This window comes from Corvus kubaryi, unplaced genomic scaffold (genome assembly GCF_017639235.1).
Source record: "Corvus kubaryi isolate FWS band 111438036 unplaced genomic scaffold, C.kubaryi_AGA036_p1.0 37341, whole genome shotgun sequence".
In the NCBI taxonomy this organism is placed as follows: Eukaryota; Metazoa; Chordata; class Aves; order Passeriformes; family Corvidae; genus Corvus; species Corvus kubaryi.
In genome coordinates this window covers 2488262-2514652 of record NW_024581112.1, presented here as the reverse complement: position 1 = coordinate 2514652, position 26391 = coordinate 2488262, and the positions used below count along the sequence as shown (strand labels likewise).

The following is a 26391-nucleotide window of genomic DNA, read 5'->3' as shown; positions in this document are numbered from 1 at the left end:
CTGTCAACAAAACTGTATCACTGAGTGCCACATCCAGTGACTCCACCACTTCCCTGGGCAGTCTGTTCCAATGCTTAACAACCCTTTCAGTGAAGAAACAGAAATAGTCCCATAACTCTGACGGGTCCAAAAGTACCAATTTTAGCAACGTTAGGAGGAACTGTTCACACTCTTCCGGCAAACTTGCAGTTCCTATGCTCTTTAATTCTCCCACCAAACTTGCATTCATGGCAGACTCTCTCTTCCCTTCACTGCACCCACTCTCCAGCCCAGTAATTTCAAAAGCCTCCCCTCTGCAGGGAGGAACAAGCGAGAGAACAGAAGGAAACCGAAACTTGTTTCAACACTGCAGCTTTCCTCCCCCAAAGCAGATGATCCGTGTCTCCATACTATTTACATTTGTGTATTAAAGTTTCTTGCCAATTCATCATTTCATTGAAAAATAATCTGGTTCTGCCCTTTTCTTGTACTTCATGAGTGCTCCTTGCCCTTTCCCCACAGCCCAGCTGTAGCATGAAGGGTTTGGGGTACACCTACTGGGCCACGCCCTACCCATGCTGGGCTTCTGCAGCAGGCACAGGAGGGAAACAACAGGGAAACGAGAAAGTCTGGTTTACCCCTTTTCATCATGAAAGCTTTGCAAGTCCTCAAGGATACAGGAAGCAAGAGGCACTGAAATCCAAGCCAGTACTGGCTGTATCTATGACAAAGGCAGAGAGCACTAGAGCACAAAATAATTATTTTCCATAGAAAAGAAATATAAATTCTTCTGTGAAGTGGAACAAACCAGAGGCTGCCGACTTCTACTCTTAGGCAAGTCACTTGGTAGCAACTGCTCAATTATGGAGCTCTGATCAAGCACTCTCAGAAGGCTGCTGGACTGGAAGTTCAGGTTTGGGTTGGTTTTCCTGGTTGAACTGACTGGAGCAGTCTGGATCACAGGTAGTGGGCATCTCTGATGGTACTGTGCTGAGATACTCTCCAGCCACATACATTTAGATTAGCACCATTTCTCTCACCCCAAAGTTCAAGCATGCAGTCTTCCTGAGCTTTAGGACCAGTTTTCCTGAGCTTGCAGTTCACCCTGCAGTTGGGTCCCTGCACAGAAAATTCCAAAACTGTTAAAATTCTGTTTAAATAACTCAAATGGTGCTTCATGGCTCCTTTTGATAGGAAAGTGTGTGTCTAGGAAAGCCACAAAACATACCTGCAGAGATGTTGAAGTTCAAGAGCCACAGTTAAAAATCACCAATAATTTCCACTGTTCCCATCAGCTCAGCTCCACTGAAGAGGCCATGTGAGTGGAAAGACTACCAGGCAGGACTTGCAGCTCCTCTCTCCACAGTGAAATGAACATCAAAGACAACTTCAGGCAATTCAGAACTTCTGCAGCAGTGCTTTAGCAGTAACACAAGGGGTCCTCTTCTCACAGAAACACCATTCCAGGGCTGCACAGATGGACTGGACAGAGATGCTGCTCTGCTGTTTCTAAAGATGCAGTGGCAGCAGCAGCTCGTTACTCCTCAGCTCTCATTTCCTCCCACGGCACACTGGGGTGACAACATTTGATGGCTGATGTTGGAGAGCGTAATTGAAGTTATTACAAGGCAACCTACACACTCACTTTCACCATCTGGATGACCTTTTTAAGGAGAAACCCACCCAAAACCATCTGCAGCAGCCTATGTAACACTGAGAACATTTCTGTAGATGCAGTAAGCACTACATAAAGACAGGGAGAAGAGCAGCTATGACTATGAATTTATGGAAGCAACTACAGAAGCTCAGTGTGTTAGCAACAAGAAAATCTCCTGCAAAAACAACTTAAAATGACTTTATTTTTTAAGTATATTAGCACAATATTTACAAAATCATTTCATAAATAAAAACAATTTCTTGGGTAAAGACTATAGATCTATAGATATTTAAAATGTCTATATATTTATATATACACACATATGTACACACACAAATGAAAGCATACAGTTATGAACAACTTTGGTTTTAAATTACTGGTGGGAAAGAGCTGGCTGGGTGTACTAATGACTTTTTAAACTCTCTTTTAAATTCACACCTACAAGAAATCCAGCTCTTAACAGGATGGTGTGTTTCTCCCATTTCTGGGGCCGTGATTCTGCAGCCCATAGACAGCCGCTGAGCTCCTCATGTTTTGACAATTCCTAGGAACAGCTTGGCCTGATCCCACGGTGACACAGGGGGGGGTTCTGCAGTTTGCATTACAGAAATTAACATAAAGCTATTATATATGTTTTTTATAAGGCAGAATACCTCAAAAGAACTCAACAGTTGATTTGGTTTTTTATTCCTCTCCTAAGACTTTCATCTTACCAAAGGGAATCACTAGTTAGAAACACGGAGCACTGCACAGTACTTAACTAGAAAAATTTTTATACTGAACTGTAGTGGAGAACCACTTCCCATCTTTATCTAGATATCACTGAGATTATGGAAAAACCTGTATCAAAAGATTCATATGTAAGAGCTCAAATCTTACATGAACACTCCCACTGACAAAGTAGGACAGTGTGAGCCATACATGCTTCTCCCAGGTTTTATGGCATGGATGACCTTCTTCCCTATGTCCAGTACCACTGATCCCAGTGAGGGCTGGCCCATGGCTTGCTTTAAATGGCTCAATCCTACAGTCTTGGCAGGAGGGACGATTACAACAGCACCTACTGTAAAATGAGACACTCAGTTTTGTTTTGTTGAATTCTTGATGTGACTCAGAGCTCAACGTGCAGAGACCCAAATCCCTACACTATGCACCCACAACATGGATATGAACCTTAGCTTGTAACATTCAACTCTGAGAAGTGCCAAATTACTCAGGATCTTTAAAAACATGGATTTTATTACATGACTGTTTGGCAACAGCTTTCCAAACCAAGTTTTAAATTGTTAGAAGGAGAAAACCATGTGTGCCTTTGACATACAGTACCTTAGTACAAACAGGAAACAGTGTCAAGGTTTCTACAAAGCATACACAAAGTCCAGAAACAGCCAACTATATTGGAACAACTCTCAAAATAGCTGTAAAACATGGCAGAATCTCATGGAATGTACAAGTCCTAGTAAACTGGTTTTTAACAGTACCACTTAAATATGTACAGAAACTGAGCTTCCTCACTCCTCATCAGCTCCTCCTTTTTGTTTTACATATTTGTGATAAAATGGCAGCAACACAAACTTGGGTCAAAAATTATATAGCTCTTTTCCATTCAAGAAAAGAAGATTTTAAACTCTGTCAAAAATACACTAAATAGGACAACTCCTGTTTTTATGAAGCATCCACGACTTTCACAAATTCACTGAGTTAAGAAAGCCTGAAATTGCTTCCAGTTCCACACACTGCACAACATGAACACACACAAGAACCACATTCAGCATTAGGATTACCAGCTCCTGTGCTCTGTAATTCCAGTGCTGAATTAGGCTCCAACAGCTGAGCAGTTTCTCATCAAAGGATACAGAGGAGGCACGGAGAGCCCTCTCACTAGACAAAAATATCAGCCACCAGAGCACACATGACTACTGTCCACAGAGAGGAATACTAATGTCTCATGGAATTAGAACTCTGTTAATAATTTCAAGAGAGCTGGGAGTAAACTTTGTACTTACGCAACTTTGTGTGTAACTTTTTATTCTTTTTTTATAAAAGTTTGCTGAATGTCAGAAAAGATGTATTTGTACAATCTCTACTTCCTGTTTGTATCACACACATAGACCATACTTTGTCCATGCACACAAATAAAGAAAACAATAGTCTAAATGGTATTGCAATCTCTGGGCTCAGCAGGCCCATTATCAAAGCAGTGATTAATGATAGTTTTTGAAAATAATACCACTAAGGATTACTGCAGGGAGACTCTGTACTGGGCAAATAGTGCTTTTTATATTCTCACCCTCGACCATCCCATATACACCATAACAAAAGAAAATAAAGATCACATGTGGGCAAACACACATGTTCCTTGCTACAGCTGCTGTGACTATAAAATTACATCATTTATATCAAAAGCACTTTTGCCACACATGCAAAACAACTAGATTCCTGAATTTCTTCTTGTTGAGTAGTGCATCTTCAAGGCCACGGTGTATCAACAACGGTGTACTTTTTATATACGCATCACATAGCTCTGCAGTTCTGGGAATTTAAAAAGAAAGACAAAGAAATATTGTTTGGGAAGAACAGCAATGTTCTGTGCTGCCTATGCAAGTTACAACTTAAGAAATCTTTTTTCATTTCAAAATTGAAAGCACATTTAGCATTCAAGTAGTAGAAAAAGGTGTTGCTAACAGCAAGTGATGTTTCAGCCCCTCCACAAAAGAAAGGTGGACACTGTGTTGGAGCTTTCACTCGTGAATCTGAATAAGCTGAAATGGCTCACAGGCTCAGCTGTCTGTCCAACCCTGTCCAGATATTCTAATGCTAGTTTTCTTTCACGTATGCCATTTTGTAAGCTAGTCAGCTTCAGCATCTGATTCATCCCTGCTTCAGTTTGTGTGTCAATTTTCCAGGGAAGGTTAAGGTAGAAAGCAGGTAGAGCTCAAAAGGTTACTGCCTCCAGCATGTGAGTGAGAGCACTTGCCTTCCATCTGTAAAACCTTCTGTCACTGGTTAGGAGCCATCTTTCAGTGCAGAAAAAGCAGACAAGCTTCTAGCTCTACCCTAAAATGAAATGGGTAATTGGCAATTTCTGTGCTTTTGGAAGCTCTATCTCAGCACTAGAAGGCAGGTTTTCATAAGCCTGTATGAGACCCAAGAAAAAACAGGCAACTTATTTAAAATTGGATCTCCAAGCAAAACTCTGCCTTGTTCTTCAGCAGTATGAGGTAACTGCAGTGAGCCCATCCTGATCTCCCTTCTGGTCTGCTCTGAATGCAATGGACTGGCAAGTATCTATCTGTTCCCTGATCTCAAACAATTCTGTGAAGAACAAGCAGTAGCCAGCTCTGGAGCAGGCCCTGCCTTCCACTCCATCCAGCTCAGATTATTCTAACTGGTATATATGTTTATCAATGTGTTTATGAGACACCAGTGCACTTGTCCTTTGTACTGTAGAACTGCTTGTATTCCTGTTGCTTTAGAAAATAATTAAATGGGATATTTGGATGAACCATGTAGTAGTCCTAAGTAACAAACCAAACAGCACTTGGTATTTGTAAGGAAGCCTGTTTTTAAAACTAACTCATACACCTTTTTCCAATTAGAGCTAACTAGTACCTCATTTATTTGCACATTGTCAATTCATGCCTCCTAGAAATGGCATGATATAAAAATATTTCAAGTGAGCTAACAGATTTGGAGTGGCCTTACTCTTTATCCCAAGTAGCAAAATGTTGTAATTGAATGCAAGACTCCCAGGCTAAGGGTCTAGTGATACCTCATGACAAGCTTGCTCAGAATTCAGGAACAAACCTAAGTACGAACAGCATCAACAAGTGTTTTTATCCTATTCCCATGAAAAGTATAATTTCTGAATGGAAAAGAATCAATAATACTGTTTTGTTTTCAAACCTTATCATCTAGCCTAAAATTAAGCTGTTCAATGAGAGCAATCTGATTGGAATAAAATCAAACAAAACCCAGAGAATTCAAGTAATGCCTAAAGAAGGGGGGAGGGGGAGAGAGTTAAATCACTTTCCTGTGAATTTTCATGGAAGATCACCAATTAAATGCATAGAGAAAGCTTAGTTATATCAACAATAAAACCCAAAAAAACCCCAAACAGAACAACCCACCACCAAGGAAACATTCCAGGCATCTTTAATACTACATGAGCATAAAGGAAACAAAGCTATTTGACCAGAAACACACTATTGCACAGTTCTCTCACTGACTCATCCTCTTCACTGTTGAGGGAATACACATTCTTCCCCTCTGTTTGATATACAATACACATATTCTTTCCTTTCAATAAATATAATTTGAATAAGAACAACACGTGCCCTGAAACTTGTCCTCCAGATTTCATCAGATTAGCACTGGGTAACTGTAAACATCAAAGCCCTCAAATACTTAGCCATTAAAGTAAGTATCTGTTAGACTTACCATCATTCTAACATCACTCCTTTTGCATCTTTAAAAGTAAAAAAAAAAAGGATTAGTAATGAGTGAAACAGAAAGGAATGCTTCATAATTAATATTCAGGTTAATTCTAAACTTCAGGTTAATTCTAAACTTCAGGTTAGAACTTGCTACTAGTCAGCATGCCAATTAGTGAACATAATAGCAAAAAAAATTAAGTATCAAAGCCATCCCTTTTTCACTGTAAATTTCCCTCACCTTAAGTGCTGTCAGTTTCCCAACACCATGAGAGAGTTTCCCCAACCCAAAGAAGTGCGAAAGAATAGAGTGGCAAGGAAAGATTTTGCTGTGATTGTTAAGTATTTCACCTAAATAAATCCTTATGAAGAATTAACATCAATTTTCAAGACTAGTCCCTCTTTTTCCCTTAAAAGCTGGACATTTTGCAAAGCAAAGAGGGTGGACATATAATATCGTGAGATACTGGATTTGTCCTAAAACAGTCAAACAATGCCACTGGCTTGCAAGGACAGTGGAATAGAACAGGCAGTCTGGAGCTGCAGGCAAAATTTCATCGAGAAACTAAACTCTTACTGACTCACAGAGCCACATAAGTTGCCACACTGATCTGCCATCTCAGTGCTGGGGTACTGGGAATTAGAACTACTGGCTCCATCTTTATCCACAATTAATCCCTTAATTAGAATATAAACCTTGAATATCACCTACCATTTAGTGGTTCTTCTACAGCTTTCTGCAAAACATTTAAAAATATATATATGTATAAAAAGCCTTCATGTTTACTTCTGGCTGGCCACAGTTAAATTACTCTAATTGACATATACAGTAAGTAGTGATTCTACAAAAATGAAGAAAGCTTTATGTTAATCAAATTAATGACTAAAGGTCTGAGAAAAAATTGTATCAGTCAATAGCTGCATTCTCCAGGCTGTTTTCCCTTACTGTGATGTTTACCCAGATGAAATACCCCTAGGTGGCAGCGGAAGCCATGCAGATACTAGTTTTTAGCTCTAAAAACTAACTGATTATTTCTGCCATTTGATCAATGGTTAGTAACAAAGCAGCAGGACTAAAAAAGAAAAGAAAATTAGTAGCCAAGCAAACCAAGTGGAATTTCCTCAAAAAGAAATACACGACAGTTGTGCATTTAGTCTGGTAGACAATCATCAGAAACAACACACGCAATCTACAGAAATGCTAAAAAAAAAACCGAAAAAATCACTCCTTGGTTAAGGATGGCAGATTTCAAAATAGACACCGTTTCCCTCTCCGACTCAAGAAAATCTCAAGAGTAATTTTTTAAGTGTGCCCCAGTGTCAAAATGATGCCCTTCACCAATATTAAGTTTTCCATAGTCTTTAGATGACACAGAATCGAAGTGTATGCTTAAAATTACTTCACATCTATTTATTGCCTCAAAGCACAGCAATACAGGCTGAACAGCCCTTGATGGAAACAGGCAGCATATTAACACACTCCAATTTCCACCAGGTCTTTCCGTATCAGCCATAACTTCATGGACACAATTCACATCACTTGCATTCCTCCGTATCTTGCCCTTGGCTATCTGCAGCTGCAAAAAACTTATTTGTACTTGCTGTGGTTTCCAGTGACCTCTAAGTTTTAAAAACTTCTTTTGATTTCATTCCTGCCCCCAGTTGGGAGAGTAACATGATGTTCATTACTGTGCTGCTGTGGCTATTTCTTTATTTCTCAAATCCTTGCTGCCATGGAAGACCACCTTGTGAGGAGAGGAACTCATAAAGAGAACAGAGTTCCCATCAAAGGATGCTATTTTGCATGCTGGTTTCTAGTTCAAAGTTTATTTACAACTAAAACTAAGAAAAAAAAGAACTTCCTCTTGCCCCATTTACTTGTAAGTACAAGGATGTTAGATAAAGGCAAGATTTCATTTTGCATGAAGCATATCTTCAATTCATTTCTCAGCTCATTTTTATAACATAACTCTCTCTTAACCTCTTTATCTTCTATTTTTTTTTAACTCTGGGCACTTCTAATCCTTCCATAAAGAAAGGCCAATCCTCTGAAATACTCTTCCTTAAAATGAAAATGGATGAGGCAAAAGGAAAGGAAATAAAAATTAAAAATCTCTTGTCCTAACTGCAGTCAGCTCTCACTGTTAGCAACCATCTTCTTTCAACAGCTGGGTCTCAGGCTCTAGACTGGAGACCTGAAAATGTGTCTCAAATGATGGCTGGCATCTAAGAGCTGGGACGAGTTAATAGTTCCCAGATCCCCCTGCTACAAGGAAATTTTACTGGTATTTTACACCTTTTCCCTTGCTTCTGGAAAACACCAGAAATCAGGCCGTTCACATTCATGGATCACTCAAAAACACTGTGTAAGTCTGTGAAAATTACTGGTTTGGAAATTATTATTCTACAATTTAAAACTGACTGAAAAACCTTCTTTAAAAAAAATCCAGGTATTTTTCAATTTGTTCTGTGTTACCTAAAGACAGACTCTCTCTGTTCAGAAGGTCTTATCAAATTAGGGTGCATTACAAGCAAATCAGAAAAAAGGTCAAGGCTATGCCCTCTGTATAGCCAGGAACTGAAGAGAATACCAAAGGGTTCTGGTGTAGAAGACCATAGGAAAAAAACCTTTCAAGTCTTTCTTACAGGCCACCTGGATGTTTTGCACTCACATTAATGAAAAAGCTTTTTAATAAGGTGAGCAAAATGTCTTTTAAATATTCAGGTGGAAGAGCGCATCGTGAAAGAAGGCCAAACTTCCCTTGACATCCACCACCTTTCAGTGACAGCAATGGAAACTCCATTTGGGCACAACAGTCGGAGCAGCCCTAGGCCAGGGTGGCAATTACAGTACTACAGACACACTCAATAGGGACAATGGAGACCACCAACTCACTCAACATTGGACATCTGTTACACAGCCAGAACTGTTGCTTGCTACCAACCTGGTCTGAATTCGAACTAGTGAAGAAAGGTTCAGTATCTCACTACATTCCCCTGAGCCATCTAGTCACCCCAAATTTATTAATTTTAAGCTTACCCCCGGACGAGGATGATCTTTCATTCTGGAACCTAAAATAATTACAAAAAAGTGACCAGGCAGATGAATGAATGTCACAATCAACCAAATAAAAACACAGAACCGTAGAATTGTTAAGTTTGGAGAAGACCTCCAAGAACATCAAGCCCAACCACTAACCCAGCACTGCTACCTTCACCACTAAACCATGTCCCCAAGTGCCACACCTAAACATCACTTCCAATGATGGTGACTTTACCATGTCCTGGGCAGCCTGTTTCAATGCTTGACCACCCTTTCAGAGAAGAAATTTTTCCTAATATCCAATCTAAACCTCCCCTGGGACAACTTGAGGCCATTTCCTCTCATCATGTCACTTGGTATTGTCTACTGATAAAACTTGCAACAGAGTAGTAATACACATAACTGAAGCTTCCCCTATCCAAAGGTACTTAATTTTATGATCTGGAAATTCTTAGGAGCCTCTAAGCACTCTTCTGTTTAGGAATCAAATAATGTTATCACATCCAGTGTGTGAATTGCCTCACTCAGGCACTCAGGTGTGCCTAAAGGTGAATTAGGCTACTTCATTGTGCTTATTTTGGCATGCTAGAATCTACATTAGACTTCTTCAGCCAGCACAATCAAACCAGAAATGCAACATTTATGCAGACCAATACCACACAGCACTGAAGTCAATACAAGTATATACAAGTAAACCAAAGTCAAAAAAAATGAATTTATTGTTGTTATTAGAAGGCTTGATTCATATCTGCCATAGTTTTGGCTCATCTTCATTTATCTTGGATATCAAATATTAGGCATTCTGCCTTAATTTCTTCTCTACTGGAAATTCTCACTGTCTCAGGGTCTCGTATTTCTGGCCATGCCCACACATGGTGTGTACCCACCAAATCTGGGAGACTGCATGGTTCAGTGCAGACTTGTGACTGCACTCACTGTAAACACTTCAACAGCTGGAGCCTGGAAGAAACATATCCTCTGTGTCCACAGAAGGTGGAAACAACAAGGTGTTTGAAGAGCCTTCATGCACAGCTTGAAACAAATGTCACTCTGACCCAAGCTGTAGAGCTGTGGTATGCCAGCACTCCAATCACACAGAATTTCTGAGTTTTGCTTATTTAGCACATCTTTATGTCTCTCATCTTTTTGAGATCTGATGAACAGACCAGTTTCTGAAACAAAGCCTTGCTATTTCTTTTCTCCTGGGTTTTAAAGTTAAATATGAGGAGAACCACGATTCACTAAAATGAAAGGTGTGCATTCAAACTGCACTTCTTTAACCTACCTCTAACCAGTGCAAATCAGTAGGCAGATTTCACTTCTTTAAATCCATGTTTTGATAAGCTTTTGTCACCAGCATCCCACAACCCACTCTACAGAATCCTTGACACCCTTTTGCTCTCTTCATTCTAAGTTTGCAGAACTTGAACAGCAACATCCCTCCTACAACTGAAATGCTCTTCCTTAAGAAACCTGGCTATGTTGATCTCGAAACAGTTTATGACGATAAACTGTAGGTTTCTTAACTCAAGATTCCCCACATGCTCTATGAAACAAAGCCAACATATACAGACAACTTTTCAGCAATTTTTAAAACTATGCAACTGCAAAATTGCACCTCGTGCTCAAATAAATTATGTCTACTTGTAAGGAAAATAATGCAGAATATTAGGTGCTACTTACCCATAATAAACACGTAAGCCAGACTAAGCAAACTTGCAATAGCCATAATAGCTAAGCCAGCAATCAGAACAGACCCATGTAACTGAGGACAGGCTGGGAAAAACACAATAAAAAAAACTGTATCAACTGACAGAAAAAAAGCACAAACTCTTATTTTCAGATATAACTGATTAGTAAAATAAATAAACCTGATAAAGACAGGCATGATTCATTTCACTTTCAAAGCTATCCCCAAACTACTGCTGCATCTTTCTTTTCTTGTGTACATTCCTTAGTGACACAGAGGCATTTACTGATTTATCCAGCTTAGCTAAACTATTCTACTACTTTAGGTACTCTATTGTAATTCACTGCAATTGAGAACATTCTTTCATCAACTGTACTGCAAGTTTAAACTTACATCTTCAATCCCAGCTCTGGATTTTCTCTGTTGTGGGGTTCTCTGGTGGCACAGGGGAAGGCAGGGAGGGGACAAAGGGAGGCCAGGGGCAAGGATAAGGGACATCACTGTGTGTGGTGTTTAGCTGGTGTTCCTTTACCACAGTGACAGTTTTTCAGTGATGAAACAGAGCGTCAGCCACAACCACACTTACAGCCCAAGAACACTTCCAAGTTCACTATTTCTACATTTACCTTCTTAATGTGCTTTAATGGTATTCATTGAAATATTCATGAGCTCAGTTGCATACAAGCAGAGATTAGCAAGGAATTACTGATTTAATCACTGAACATGAGAAAATTATTATTATTTAATTTCTAAATACCCTAGGCCTCAGAAAGAACAACAATAATAGTCACCCAAAATCAACACTAGCATGCAAAATTAAAACAATTGACTTTTTTTTTTAAAGCAGCTGCTCACAGAATGCAGTCATGAAACTGATGTATGTAATACTGCCTTTGGGCTATTCTTCTTTCACCAGATAAAAAAGCATTAGCACAGTAGTCCTAAACTACATTTATAGGAGTTACTAGCTAACATTCCATGTAGTGAAGCCATTTTCACAAAATTTTAGTATTAGAAATAAACAAACATCAGGTGTAGACGAGTAAAAAGCACACTTTCATAGAAGACAAACTGCTTACCTGGGACACACAGTGCAAAACCAACCACAGCAATTATATAACCAAGAAGTTTCAAACCTATCAGAGCCAACGTTGCCTGCGGTAGACTGTCAAAAACTAGGAAAAAAGAAACAAAATTATAAAATTTAACTACAGAGACATAAAAGGCAGATAATTGCATAAAGCTAGAAATCAGATTCTCCTGAATTCTAAGCTCAGCCAGTCAGCATGATAACAAAACACGCAAGTCACTGCAAGTCAAGGCTCTTTTATGTAGACACACACATAAAATTATGTAAATATAAATAACATTATAAACAAACCACAAGTAGGAAAACATGGAACACACATTCTCAGAGCTAGTTATTCAACCCATTCCCTAAACCCAGGAAGGGAGAGCAGAAATCACTCAGGTGGGAGATGTGCTACCCTAAATCTCACTGTAGCAGGTAACTCCTTCAGTGAAGCAACTCAGCCCAACAAACACAGGCTAAACATTTTGTTTCAAGATACTATAAATGTGATGAATCCCAGATGCTACTGCAGCACCTGTTTATATAAATGAGAATGCGTTGTAGATTATGGGAGGAGCTCAGTTTTTTTCTATCCATATGTAAGTAAATAAATACTCACCAATTCCAAACATGACGTACTGAAGTGGTACCAAAATCACCGCAGGGATTACAGTTAGGCCAAGACCAGCTTGACTCTGTACAGTATAGCCATCTGCAAACATTTAAGTGGGAGTCAGTAAAACCAGAATTGTCAACTGGATTAAAGCACAAAGCAACAAACATAAATCATTAACATCCCCAAGTTTCCTGGGTTCAGAAAGAAATCCCACTGAAGCACCAGAAGTCATTCTCTAGTCCCTAATATTCACCCACAGCAGAAGGATAGAAAATATACATAAATTTGGAGTCTGTATCTTCCTGTGATCACTCGAGGGCCTGACAATCCCAATGCTGTTTCTGCTGTAGTCTGCGTATTTTTTTACTTAAAAATTAGTAGGTGGCAATTAATAGGTGCTACTAACTTCCATACTACAGCAGAGAAGAGATTCTTTTCTGCTCTTATTCCCTTAAATTAAGGGAGCAATTTTAATCACTTACCTTGGACAAAAAGAGCAGCGCCTACACCAGCTACAACTGCAAAGATGACAAGTGCTACAATACTGCACACCTTCCTCTGAGATTCAATTTCATACTTTAATCCTTAAAGAGACAGAGAGGAAAACAATCAGACATACAGACTCTCTCACTAAAACACAGATTTATGATTAGAACTCTTCCTAAGTAAGAAACTCAAACTCCTAAAAATTAAAACTATGTACATTCCTTAGACTTAATTTGTTTTCATTATTTGATATGGTTAATATGGCTTACTCAGAAAAATGACACCTGGCATTGGTGTTCTAATCAAATTCTTACTTTCTCCTTCCATACAATGCAGGTGATATGTTATCAGAATAACTTTGGGACATGGTACAGATTAATTCGGGTAGATGCACTGCTTTTAAATGTCTTTTAAATGTTACAGTGATTCGTTACTCAGGTGAGTGTCAGGGATTTAGAAGTTCCAGGTCTCATTCTCTTCCTTGTGACACCTAAAAAGCCACTCCTATAAACAAAACCCAAAAAAACCCTCACCTCAAACAAACCAACACAATACCCCCCAACCCATAAAACTAAGAAAACATACATTCCCAAGTATTACACAGAAAAATCATGCCCAATTTAACAACCTATTTAAAGGCATTAAGTACTATTGGTGGATTCACAGGTTATCTGAAAGAGTACAAATTAAGGGGAAAAAAATGCACCAACACAAACTAAAAAATCCCAGCAAACAGTAAATACACCCATATTTATTAAGTTAGAGGTAGCACAACTCTTCCCCAGAGAGGCCAAGACCTTTCAATTAATTGCTCAAGTGCAAAAACATCCAAGCTGAAATTACTCTTACGAAATGACAGTGCTTCTCCATGAAATGATTACTTTCCCAAAAATGTTGAAGTTCTGCTATGAATGCAGGACAATGACAATTCCTGAACAGGTAAGAGGTTCTTACACCAGTATAAAATATGAAAATCAGGAATACAACAATACAGAAATAAAGTAATTTTTAAAATACATATCATTTTTCAACCTTTGACCATGGATGGACCTTTGAAGAGTCACCTAACACTTCCAGAGATTCATTAAAAAGTAATAAAAGAAGTTATATATAGATGGCTGAATATGTATGTGACTATTACAAATCACTGAGTGCAATTTCTTTCCACTTCTTACAGACTTGACTCTTAGCTGAAATATTTTTTTTAATTTATTTTTTAGAAGTCTACAAATTGAAAAAGCCTGAAAAACCTCAAAGACTGATGTAACAAATTGCATCATCTGAAAGGCCAGGACATAAAACACACTCTACATTGCACAGATGTTGGACGCCAGTGTATAAAGAACATCTGAGGATGTCTGACACTGGTGAATGCATGTAGTGCCTCCAAAAACATTTAACAAAATCACTAACGTCAGTGTTAAATAATAACTCGGCCAGTGCTAAAAGACTAATGAAAAGTTTTACACTAAGAAGAGAGCACATCATCCTTCTCTCATATCGATTTTTATGGCCATATAATGAAACATTTTTGAATTATTCAATAATGTCATGGTGAATCAACAGTGAAGAAAAGCTTCACACACACCACATCTCTGTGTATTATCTGGATCAATTCCCACACATCTCTTAGATGTGAGCACCATCTTTCATTTTACATGGATGCTTTTATGCATAGAAGTGATTTCAGGACAAATCAGTAACTGCAAAGAATTAAAGAGTCAATACTTACCAATAACACTTAACTGAGCTGCACACAAAACAACAAGTAAGCTCATCAATGATATGATGACAGCCCTTTCCACTAGAAGGAACCATGATCCTAGAGAATAAACAAAGCAAAATAGTAGGAAGAGAACAAAAATTGAGGCTATTGGCTTTATAGTTATCATTCTTCTTAGGCTACACCCTAGATTGCCCAATACTGTATGTAATTTAGCTTTAAGAATTATAATAGGCTAAGAAACCTATGTCCTCTACCTATGCATTTCTCTCTCCCTGATCTGTGTGACAACCTACTTTTTCAGTACTTCCCTAAGTTATACCAGTGTTTTCCAAACTGGAAGTCTTAACTTCCACTGGAGCGGAGAATATGTTGGCGCTAATTTTTGGCACTACAAGCTACTGAACTTGTGGAACTACAAAAATCTCTGTAAATCAGAAAAACAGTGTATTTAGGCTAAGCAGAGAAGATATGAGAAGTCCAATTTGATGCTTCCTCAGCTATTCTATTCTACTTTCAATGGCAGTAACTCCAGAAGAAATCCCAATGTGTGGTAAGGAATACAAGAGAGCTAGCCTAGAGTGAGAGGGAAACACTGCCTTGTTAATTTTAGGTCTTCCCAACATCATCCATTTAGACTTTTTCCCCTGCATTTTGGATGCCTCAGGCTGTTCAGTCATGCTTTAAGACCCTGTAAGCCACCTTCCAACATAAAATTCTGAAAATATCTCCACTGAACTAGAAAATGCAGTTAATTCTTGCATCTCTGCTCATATCTTCATTTAGGCTCACTCAGTGGAATCCAAAGTCTCCATTTCTTACGTTACACTTGCCACCGTTCCTCTGCCTGCACATTTGCTTCCAAAGAAATTTCTCATCTTAATGAAGATGCATATTTGTTGCATTTTTTCTCCATATATAAAATTCTATCTGTTGCTCCAGAAATATGTAATTAAGCAGCAATACCTCCCAACTTTCAATGCCAATTAAATACCCTGAGGACAGCTTTTAAGTTTACAAATTTCCCTCCTTCCCGTCCCTCCCCGCAGAAGAGGTCACAGAAGATACAGTGCATACGACAGAAATACAAAGCAAACGCTAAGCTGAAGGCAAGAAAATGGAGAAGTATCTGCGAACTTCTTAGCAAAACAAGGTAATTTATTGAATGGTTTAAAGGAAGACTTTTTGCTTCATTTGCAATATTAAAAAAGCAACTAATACTGGACAGTAACTTCAATGCACAGCGACCTCTCCCTAGATAAGCCAAATCCCAGCTATGCTGTTTGATGATTAAAGAAAAAGTGCAAGCAGAGACTCTGAGAACCACTTCCCTTCCTCTGTAGCATCTCCAGATGACTCTATCAAGTATGACAAAAAGAAAGCAGCCAAGAAGCTTGGTGTCTGCTGGGGCTTCAGCATGCAACACAGAACCACGTGTGGTCCAGTCCTGGAGTCTGAAAGAACTTACTGTACAGAAGCGCTTGCAATACTGCAGACACATGCAACATGCAAGGAAGAGGAACTGTTGAATGCATTTTCCTGGCACTATACTTCCCTTACTCTGGTGCTTCATAGTGATCAACTAAACTCCTGGCATAAAGCAGTATTTTGAGAGCCAATATAGGGCAGTCAGTTCCAAGCTAAGAAGAGAGACTTCCAGACTGGGGGGAAAGAAGAGTGAAGAGAAGATGTAAAAGGGAAAAGAAACAGGAAGAAGAGAAGGAAAAGAAGAAACAAGAAGAAGGACAGGGTAAAAAGAGAAGAGAAAAAGCAGCAAGAAAAGAGATGATGAAGAGAGGAAAAAGAAAAGAAAATGGGGAAATTTGACAGTCACTCTCCTGATCAGGAAAGTGTGTGTGCACAAAGAAGAGAGCGCTTGCACAGAAATCTTGCTCCCTCTGCTACCACTGCCTAGGTGAAACCAGGAATTCTCCAAAGAGAGATGGAGGATAGCTGGCTCTTGTATGACTATCTTTGTAAAAGCATCAATTGGAACATGCTAGTAGTGACAGAATGAATTCATTGCTCAGAAATGACAGAGTGAAGACTGGTACAGGATTTTCATTATCCACTAACCCTTTTCAAAACTCACTTGCTACACTTTCTTCTATTAGCTTATTGTCTCAAGAGCCTCTCTAGAGCACCAAGGAGGAGCGAACAGCAAAAGTTGTGCAGAAGGACTGAAAGAGAGAGCAAGCGACTGTGTTACCTTTAGCTACCTAAGTTTTGCATTTTCTAGCATATACACTCAAACCTAATGTGACCTCAAAACTATGAATATTTCACTAACCGCATCTTTCCTCTGGTGTTTCACCGCTGCAACTGACAACTAGAAAATGAAATTAGAAAAATTATATCAGTTTCCTGCTTTGTTGTCTTTACACAAATTCCAAAATTATAAACACAGAAAAAATAAAACTTGAAAATGGGACTTGATTCTACTACATTCTCAAGCCTTGCTTCCTCTTCTGGAGCTTAACACTGAATGGCATAAACAGTCAAAAGAGGCTGAGTAAGCTGTAAGAGAATGAAGGAAACAGAAACTGGGTATACCTCTTTCCCTGTTTTTGCAGTGTTTTAAGAAGTGAATGATTTTGTAGCATCTTCACTTTCAGTGGCTGTGCCCCTGTCAGTTTCAGGATCACATTTGCTTTCCAGAGTGTATGGTTAACTCAACAACTAGACCCAACTGAGAATTACACAAATGTCTGCAGCAGGACACAAGCAACATCTGTTTGAGCTTCCCAAATATTTCATATGTGCTACACATATGCAACACATTGAGTGCTTCTGACCAGGTCTCCAGAGATAAGTCTCCCATGCAGAACAGATAAAGAGGGCACACCTATGTCCAGTGACAGTCACATCTGCACAGCACTGGACAGAGCACACATGTACAGCAAAACCCATTATCCAACAGCTGAGGCACTGGAGAACGTGGGCTGGGACAGACAAGATAAAGTAAAATAGCTCTCTAGATGAGAAATTAATTTACTGAATCGCATTCATTTTAACATCACTTTAAACACCATCTTTTGAAGATGACATTTAATGCTAGAAAACCGTAACAAGTTGCCACCTAGCAGTAGCATTTTCAACCTCACTAGAAAACTGCCTACCTTCAGATTGAGTTTTAGAACTCTTAAAACAGAATTTCTATTAGTTCTACCTGTAGTTTTCCAGTAGAGTTAAAGGTTGCAAGAAGCAATTCTTCCAAGAAAAGATTTCTGCAGCCACTGTGATGGATGTGCACATTTCAATATTATGAAGATATCAGGAAGATGATCAGAAATACATAATGCAGTAACATGAGACTGCTGAATATATCAGCATCTATATAATTAAAAAGATGTGGGAAAGCATAGCTTTTCCTATACTGGACCTAAATAACCCTCAGACATTATTACAGAATGAAAAAATGTGTTCAGATCTTTCCCATGGAAGCACTCCCCTCTCATTTAAACCAAAATAACACAAATTAGCTTACAAGTTAGAAGGCCTGGGTGCTACATTTTTTGTGTTTTCACTTTAAAGGAATACATTGCCATGTTCATTATTTTTCTCTTTCCCTTAAGATTTTGCTTGCTTTCCCTCCCAACAGGTTCTGAAACAATAGCAGGCAACTCACCTGAGCTGTTTCTAAGTTCCATTTTTATTTCTCCTACGCTGTTCGATTCTATTACTTCACAGCTGTAATTTCCAACAGTTGCTTGTGCACTGCTGAGCACCAGTGAGGCCACACCCTTGATTAAATCCGGCTGGGATAACAATCTTGCAGATGAAAACGATGGATTAATATTAAACTCCTTTTTTCCTCCATGATAAGAAAAAATTATATCTCCTTGCTTTTTCCATGTAACAAGCATCAAATTCTCATTGTTCTCCTTCAAATTAGTCACGTAACAAGGTAAAACTACAGTTTCATTACAGTCATTTTTTTCTATAACACCTGTCCCAACAAGTGACAACTGGGCAGAACCTATGAAGAAAAATGAAAATTGACACATTCAGAATTATTTCTTAATACTCAAGAACAAAGAAGAAATAATTACAACAGGTGAATTGGAAAAACAAAACAAACTCTCCCGTAAAACCACAAAAAGAAAATCATTATTTAAGGGATCAACAGAAGATGCAAAAAAGGCATTATTATAATACTACTTACTCCTCTACACAAACTCAGCCATTCTCACACCCATTTAATGTATAGATACCATAACGTATCATAAATTTAAAAAAAAAAAAGAGGGTTGCCATTTATTTACTTGGGACGCCTCTCCTATTTCACATGCAGAAATACTGCCTGGTTTCTGCAAAGCATACACATAACATTAACCACAGGCTGTCCCACTGATGTTCAGTTTTTTGCTGCTGATCACACAGGTATCTGTGGTCCAGGCATCAGCTCCACACAAGCTTCCTTTACAGTTCATTAAGGACACAGGGGAAAAAAGTCTGACTTTCACACTTTTGAGAGAAGGCAGGCAGGGCAGCCTAGTCAAGAAAGCTCTGTCACTTGTTCCTTCTTAGCTCTGAAGGTGGAGCCAAATGCCCATAGGTTTAGATCACTTCTTGCAAACTCCGTCTCTTTTCCTTTCCAACGGAGAAGGTGCACACACAATACCATGCATTAAATAAGATTACTACTTAGTATTTGACTGCATACACAACAGAATTGAAAATGGAGAACTTGTAAAAATGACCAACCTGTATTACAAATCACTGTGACTAATGTCTCTAACAATAGCATTCAATGCAGATAAGGAAAAATCAACCTCACAAGATTATGCTACCACTGCTGAGTTTTCCCATCTCTCTCCCACACTGCACACAGTTCTAAAACAGTAGTACTGCCTGACCACTGCTTCAAGAAAGACCTGAACCCTATACCAAGATTTTATCAGAAATGAAGACCCATTCATCATTCCTAAGAGTATCAGAAATTGTAACATCAGTATACAAATTACACCAAGAACCACAAGAAAGAGGTTAATTCAACTAGCTTGGCTGTAAGCTATGAACGGTTTGAATATTTTATTTCCTCTATTTTTCCTTGTTTGTATGAAACCATAACAAAGCTTAATAGCTTTCTTAATAATAATAGCTCCCCCAAAGTCCCAGAGATATTAATAATTCAAAATGCTTTACTACATCCATCTGATAAAACCAAATATGGGAAAGGGTATGTAAAACAAGACAACCCCTTAATACTGTAAGCACTGAAACTTAGAAACTGGAATTGCTCCAGGGACTTCAAGGGAACTACTGGTACTCATATGTATAAAACCAGCTCAGAATGATATGTATTTAACAACTAAACCTAATTAGGGAAGGGGATAGAGGAAAAAAAAAAGGAAAGGGAAAAAAAGTTGTCACTATTTGCAGTAGCTCTTCCCCCTGCCCCCCCCCCCCCCCAAATCCCCAAATCAAGAGTCTCAGATCACATTTAAAAAGCACTCCTGTTTTAACTATTGCTTTAATATTCTCACACAGATTCCTGGATTACTACTGAATATTAAAAGCTTAAAATAAACTGATTCTGTATATATTATGCATGACAGCACTTCACAAGGAAGGAAGAAGTATTCTCTGGTTTACTCACTGTGTTGCATTGTTAAACTAATAAAAGCAACAAAAGCAGAACAAAGGGAAACTATGCACAAACCTCAACCTATGCCCTAATAAAAACCACACAATTAAAACCTTCAGTGGTTCTTTGTGGAATAAATTTCACACCTGTTTCACACTCAATCATGATAACAACTCTCGGGATTTTTCTTTTTTTTCAGAGCCAGCACATTGACATTTTGTAGGAAGAATTTGTTCACCACTGGCTCCATTTCACCAAGAAAGCTGATTTTCAACTAAAGGAAATACTTCCAAGCATTTACAAAAGTCAATAAAAATCCCAACCATCCTGAAGGAATTAGAACAAACTTGAGAGAAATTTTCTCCCTGTTATTAGCAGAGAACAGCAGAGAGCTGTCAGTTCCTGATTCCAGGGCTCTGCTGGTGGGTAGTCAGTCCATGGGAGCCGGCACGTTCCGCCTGGAGCCGGAGCAGAAGCACTCCTGTGAGCTGCTCCAGCAGCAAGTGCTGCAGGAATGAGGTGCAGCTCCAGCTGAGCACACAGACATGGATTCGCGGGATCGTGTCCTCTGCGACCCGGCTGCTTTCACAGAAGAGGCTGTGCGGCTGCTCTCCCACTAAAGGGAGCCCGACTGCTTCCTGCAGATGGTACTTCCACTGCCAACTTCCCAACAATTCTTCTGGTGGTAAGAGGAAGCCAAGAGAACCCTCTCCCAATAGTTACCAAATCCTGCAGGCAGTGGATTACTGGGTGGGCTATTAGCCTCCAACTTTCTCGTAGATTATCATCTTAGAAGTGTCACATGAAGGTGACAATTTTAGAGCCTTACACTAAGCAGCACGGGGGCTTCTGAAGAACTTGCAGTTGCAAAGCTGCCACAGAAAGGTTGCGGCACATGCAGTGCAAATTCAAAACTGCTGCACACGGTTGACAAAACTGGTTAAGTTTGGTCACTGCACCTGATGGGAGCCCGCCTTCTCATGCAAACCATGCTGGGGCACTTGGTATTTAAGCCAATCTACTGCTAACCCCAGAACCCAGACTGGAATTTCAACACTAACTTTAAACACGCAAGTTTCAATGTGCTGCTTACTGAGAGAACACTACAGCACCTGCACCTTGGTGAAATTTTGTTAGCTCTGTCCCCCCACTGAGTTTCTTCTCAAGGCAGAGAAATAAGACCTTAATATTGTGCAATGTCAACTGCACATCAATGGCACACAAATCTAACGTTAAAGATCAAGAAATACTGTCAACCCTAGACCTTGTGCAGCAGGGGACCAGTTTGACTGTTTCAGGAAAGCACACGTAGCTGAGCTGCCCTAATGCACAGGGAGGTAACAACCAAAGCTCTGGGTATGCTGTCCCTCCTCTCCCCTGCAACTTCTGCAGGGAGCACCCCACCGCCAGCCCCAGGGAGGATGCAGGGAGTGGTGGTGGTAGGGGCTGGATGACAGCGGCTGTTTTGTGTGTGTATTGGCTTGGCACGGCCTGGTTTTAGGCAGCAGGGGGGCCACAAAGACGGCTCCTGTGAGGAAGCTGCTAGAAGCTTCCCACCATGTCCAGCAGAGCCCATGGCTGATGGCTCTGAAGATGGACATGCTGCTGGCCAAAACTGGGCCAGTTAGAGAGGTTGGTAACCTCTGTCATGACACATTTAAGAAGAAAATCGAAACAAAGTTACAAGATTTTGGATTCTAGTCAGAGAAGAGGAGGTGAGAATATGTGAGGGAAACAACATGGCGACACCAAGGTCAGTGGAGAAGGAGGGGCAGGAGGTGCTCCAGGCGCCAGAGCCGAGATTCCTCTGCAGGCCGTGGTAATGACCATGGTGAAGCAGCTGTGCCCCTGCAGCCCATGGGGATCCACGGGGGATGCAGAGATCCACCCACAGCCCGTGGGGGAGGTGCCCGTGCCGGAGCGGGTGGATGCCTGGAGGAGGCTGTGATCCAGTGGAATACCCGCTGGAGAGAGGGGGCCCCTGCTTCCAGGCTGGAGCAGCCTGTCCGTGGAGGACTGCACCCCGTGGAAAGAGAGCCACAGCGCAGCAGTTTTGGGAGGGCTGTGTGCCCGTGGGAGGGACTCACGCTGCAGCAGGGGCGGTGTGGCTGCTGCTCATGAGAGTGGGCCCACGCCGGGGAAGTTCATGGAGAACAGTCTCCCCTGGGAGGGACCCCACGGCCTCACACGGGAAGACTCCTCTCCCGGAGCAGCGGAAGGAAATCTCGGTGATGAACTGCCCAAGCCCCCATGTCCTGTCTCCCTGTGCTGTCGCTGGGAGGGAGGGAGGGGTTGGGGAGGGAAGGTGTTCTAAGGGCTTATTTTACTTCTCATTATCCTCCTCTGACTCTGTTAGTAGTAAACTCACTTTGCAACTTAAGTTGAGCCTATTTTGCCCTTTAAGTGTTTCTCCCGGTCCTCATCTCACTCACGAAGCGTTCGTTAATTTTTTTTTCCTTTTCCCTCCTCTGCCCAGCTGTGGCAGGGGAGGGTGAGCAAGCGGCTCTCGTGGGTGCCTGGAGTTAGGCCAGCATCAAACCACGACAGTGTGTGTGATTATGTGTGTGTCCCCGCTCATTTCCCAAATGATGGCGATCTACCACTACGCACCCGCAGTCCCACACGCGCCTGTTGCCAGCAGAACAGCCGGGAGTTCCGGGTAGAGGCGCCGCGAGTCCCCGCGCCGAGCGGCGGCAGGACGGGCGGCGGCCGCTCCGCCCCGCTGCCCCCGGGACCGGCCCCCGCCCGCCACCACCGCCACTCGCCCCTTCCCTTCCCGCGGCTCGGGGGAGCGGCTCAGCCCTTCCCTCGCACCCGCCTCGCACCCCGGGGGACCCGCCCGAGACACCGCCGGGGCACCCGCCCCGGGACTCGCTGGAGACGGGGGCGCACGGGAGGCGCCTCGGGGCGATCGCTGCGGCCGCAGCCGGAAGAGTCAGGACGACGAGAGAAGGGGAGAGAAGACAGGAGGGCGGGAGCGGGGCTGCGGCGGGCACTCACCTGCGCGCAAGGCGCCGAGCAGCACGGAGACGGCCAGCAGCCACATGGCGGAGCGGCGACGGCGGCGCGGCCGGGCGCAAAAACAGCTCGAGCGGCGCCGCAGCGGGCGGGCGGCGGAGGAGGAGGGGGCGCTCCCGCCGGTGATTGGCCGCGGCTGCTGGCGCGGGGGCGGAGCGCGGGGCGGGCCCGGCTTCACGGACAGCCCCGCTCCCCCCCGGCCATCGCAGCAGCCCGCGGGATGCGCTGCGGTGGGGCTTGTTTTTGGTGATGTTTTGGATCTTTTTAAAGTAATTCGCAGAATGTGTGTCCAACGCTCGCCCGAGCTCCCGGGCTGCGGCGTTGTGGTTCGTGTTTCCCCGCACGCACAGCGGAGAGGGTCGCGTTCGGGGCCGAATAAAATGGCTGCCAGGGGAGGAAGGTGCCGGCTCCAATAAAAGGGGAAGCGTTGACACAGTGACTCCTCCACCGCTTTATTGATTTCGAAAGCTCTTGATTTTTTTAAGGGTAAAAACCCCGTTGGGATAGGTAGGGCCGCGGCCCGGCGGGGGCGGGAGGGGACGGAGGGAGCGCTTTCGTTTCCCGCGTCCCTTCCCCTCAGTCAGCTGATGCCGGGAACTGAGGGCATCCTCCTCGCTAAAAGCCTGTGGAAGACCGGCCCTGCCAGGGGCACGTCTGCTCCTGGCTGCAGTCATATGCACTAAGTGCAAGTGAAACACAAGGTGTTCAAAAACACTGAAGAATTTATAAATGATCAGTTGTTGCACTTCATTTAAAAGCGAGGATAAGTGCTCCCTTTTCCTGCGTCTGCGGTAATACATACATTTGATTATTTCAGCAAATGATGCTTCAACAAGTTTGTTTGTCTTTTTTTTTTTTTTCCAGGAGTAGCCCTCTTTAGAACTTCTAATGTAGAATTGTCTTAAAATTTTGTTCTCAAACATACGTGTTGGTGAAGCAGTAAAAAAAGGATTGTTAAATGTATTTGGGGAGCACACATTTATGTACATTTATAAATATGTATATATTTATAATGTTGTTACAAGTCCCAAAGTTCGACAGAGGACAAAAGCCAGGGCAGAATCAAAATTCTGTGGGTTTTGTGCATTTATGGGATTTTGCAACATTTATGTTGGCTTGGGTGGCTCTACCCCACATACACTCCCCTGCTTCCTGAGTCTCTATTCTCTTAAATTCTCCCCCGGCCCTCCCTAAGTGATTAATGGGTACTGATGCCTTGACTGCCACGTTTGTTTCCTCCAGATATTCATAAAGCACTCAGACATCCTCTGGCATTCAAGCTTAGTAAAAAGCCTTGAGCTGTGGGAGCCATCTGACTCCAGAAACGATGGAGGGGGCTGGCACAAAGCTGCTGATCCTGCTCCTGCCAGACTGACTCAGATGATGTTCTCTGGAGGCCAGAAGAGACAAGCTGGAGCAGAGGGTAGCAGGGAAGACATGTCTGCGTCAGACGTAGCTCATATCTGTCTGTGCCCTGCCTGCCAGCACGTTGATAGCCACAGGCTCTGGGGTCCCCTCTGTGGGGAGCTGCGCAGCGTTTTCTGTAAGAAAACCAGGGAAGCTCTCCTGCTGCAAAGAGGAGAAGGCTACAGCTGCGGCACTTGTCCCTGTTGCTAAGGTAACAACGTAGCACACCCACGCTGGCCTAGAAGCAAAACAGCGCGCATGGGAAATTTCATATGGCCGGGAGCCTCGCGTGGGAGAGCGCTGCTCTCCCAGGTGCTGCTGCCTCCTGTACTACCGAGCCAGGTCTCACAAATCCTTCCAAGATAACTCTTTGTGTGCAGTTTCGATTATTGTGTTAGAGGTTGCTGTGCCATCCAGCTAGGTGTGCACCTCTGTCTTGTAATGCTCTGCCTTCTGCTGCTGAGAAACATCTGCAATGCCTCCGCTTGCTGATGGTTTTGGGCAGCAGGATTGTGCAGCACAAGGCAGTTCAGATGCCCACTGAAACAAGGGTTGGACAGCTCTGCTTTCCATTCTGAACCAGGAACGCAGAGAAAACCCTGCTGTAATACAAGAACTGCATGCTTTCAACCCCTTTCCAACAACACTCTTGTTTTGCCCAGCAGTGTCTCTCTTCACCCACTCATGCTGTAGAAGCTCACAGAGAAACACATCTCAGCAGCTGTGAAAAGTACATCCCAACACTGACTTGTGTTTTAAGTCCAAGTGCTCCAAAAGTGAAAGGTCATATATTTTGAAAACTTCCTGAGTGTCTCATTTATGACTTCCAAGGCACCCTTCTGGTCTTTAAATTAGGCAACTTATTTTATTACCACTACTAGGCACTGATCTGCCATTTTATACTGGTTTACAGCTCTCTGGAGTGCCATTGGTCACTCTCTGGGGTCAGCAAGTGAAGCTCTGACAGGCACGAATCACATAAAAGAGCCAATGTACAGGAGGCAGAGACTGCTGTGGCTGGCAGGAAACTGCTGGAGAGTGACATAAAAGCCTGAGTGCCTAAAGCAAAGGGTGTCTGTAGCTGTGATCTGTCAAACCAACCGTGAGGGCTGTCTCCCTTGGCAAGAAATACAGTGGTCAGGCCTCCATCTGTGTTCCTGGACTCACTTACCAAGGTACCCTATCCTAACACAGAAACCACCCACACCCAGAGCTCACAGGGCAGCAACGTGATGGGTAAAACCTTGTTCTCCCTCAGGCACCACAAAGGATTCACAGAGGAGCCTTTTGTCCCTTTTGCTTCTGATCTGGAAACCTAAGCATGCCGAGGTTAAATGAACTGACTAAGGTTGCATAATTAGCCAGTGGCAGAGCTGAGAATAGACACCATCTCCATTTTTCCAGGCCTAACATCCAACTCTCAGGCCCTTCTTGGGGCCATAGGCAGGCTAGCAAAACTATATATCACAGCTCTATAGAATATGACATTTTTAGAACAGCCTCAACCCTGAACTTACTACAGTTCTAAAAAAAAACCAAAAATGAAACCAACAAAAACACAGAGGAAAAATTTTAAAATAAAGAAAAGAAAAGCAACAGTATTTTCTTTTTACAAGTGCTCCTGCCTGGGTAAGAAAGTAAAAATGGAATTCAAGTGACATTTATAAATATTAATGG

General features: G+C 41.9%; 1 protein-coding gene across 6 annotated transcripts; it reads right to left on the bottom strand.

Annotated features, from left to right (window-relative positions):
• Window positions 1-1818: 1818 nt before the first annotated feature.
• Window positions 1819-23683, bottom strand: CD47 (CD47 molecule). 6 transcript variants are annotated; one of them, XM_042031621.1, is made up of 12 exons: window positions 23290-23407; window positions 18328-18678; window positions 16990-17028; window positions 14709-14798; window positions 12973-13074; window positions 12494-12586; window positions 11882-11977; window positions 10796-10888; window positions 9110-9141; window positions 6782-6806; window positions 6077-6104; window positions 1819-4168 (listed from the first exon to the last, which is right to left on the bottom strand). In XM_042031621.1, exons 1-11 carry the CDS (start codon window positions 23333-23335, stop codon window positions 6079-6081), a joined length of 993 nt encoding a protein of 330 aa, XP_041887555.1. In that variant the 5' UTR covers window positions 23336-23407; the 3' UTR covers window positions 1819-4168; window positions 6077-6078. The 6 variants fall into 6 exon arrangements, with proteins under 6 accessions (XP_041887555.1, XP_041887558.1, XP_041887559.1 ...); XM_042031624.1 differs by lacking the exon at window positions 6782-6806 and having other exon boundaries at window positions 23290-23683; XM_042031625.1 differs by lacking the exon at window positions 16990-17028 and having other exon boundaries at window positions 23290-23683.
• Between the last annotated feature and the right edge of the window lie 2708 nt (window positions 23684-26391).

Coding starts and splice junctions, on each gene's coding strand:
- CD47 (XM_042031621.1), bottom strand. CDS start 23,335: ATGTGGCTGCTGGCCGTCTCCGTGCTGCTCGGCGCCTTGCGCGCAG. Junction 14,799..16,989: donor AACACCAGAGGAAAGATGCG/GTTAGTGAAATA, acceptor TTTATTCTCTAG/GATCATGGTTCCTTCTAGTG. Junction 6,807..9,109: donor AAGATCATCCTCGTCCGGGG/GTAAGCTTAAAA, acceptor AATGTTTTGCAG/AAAGCTGTAGAAGAACCACT.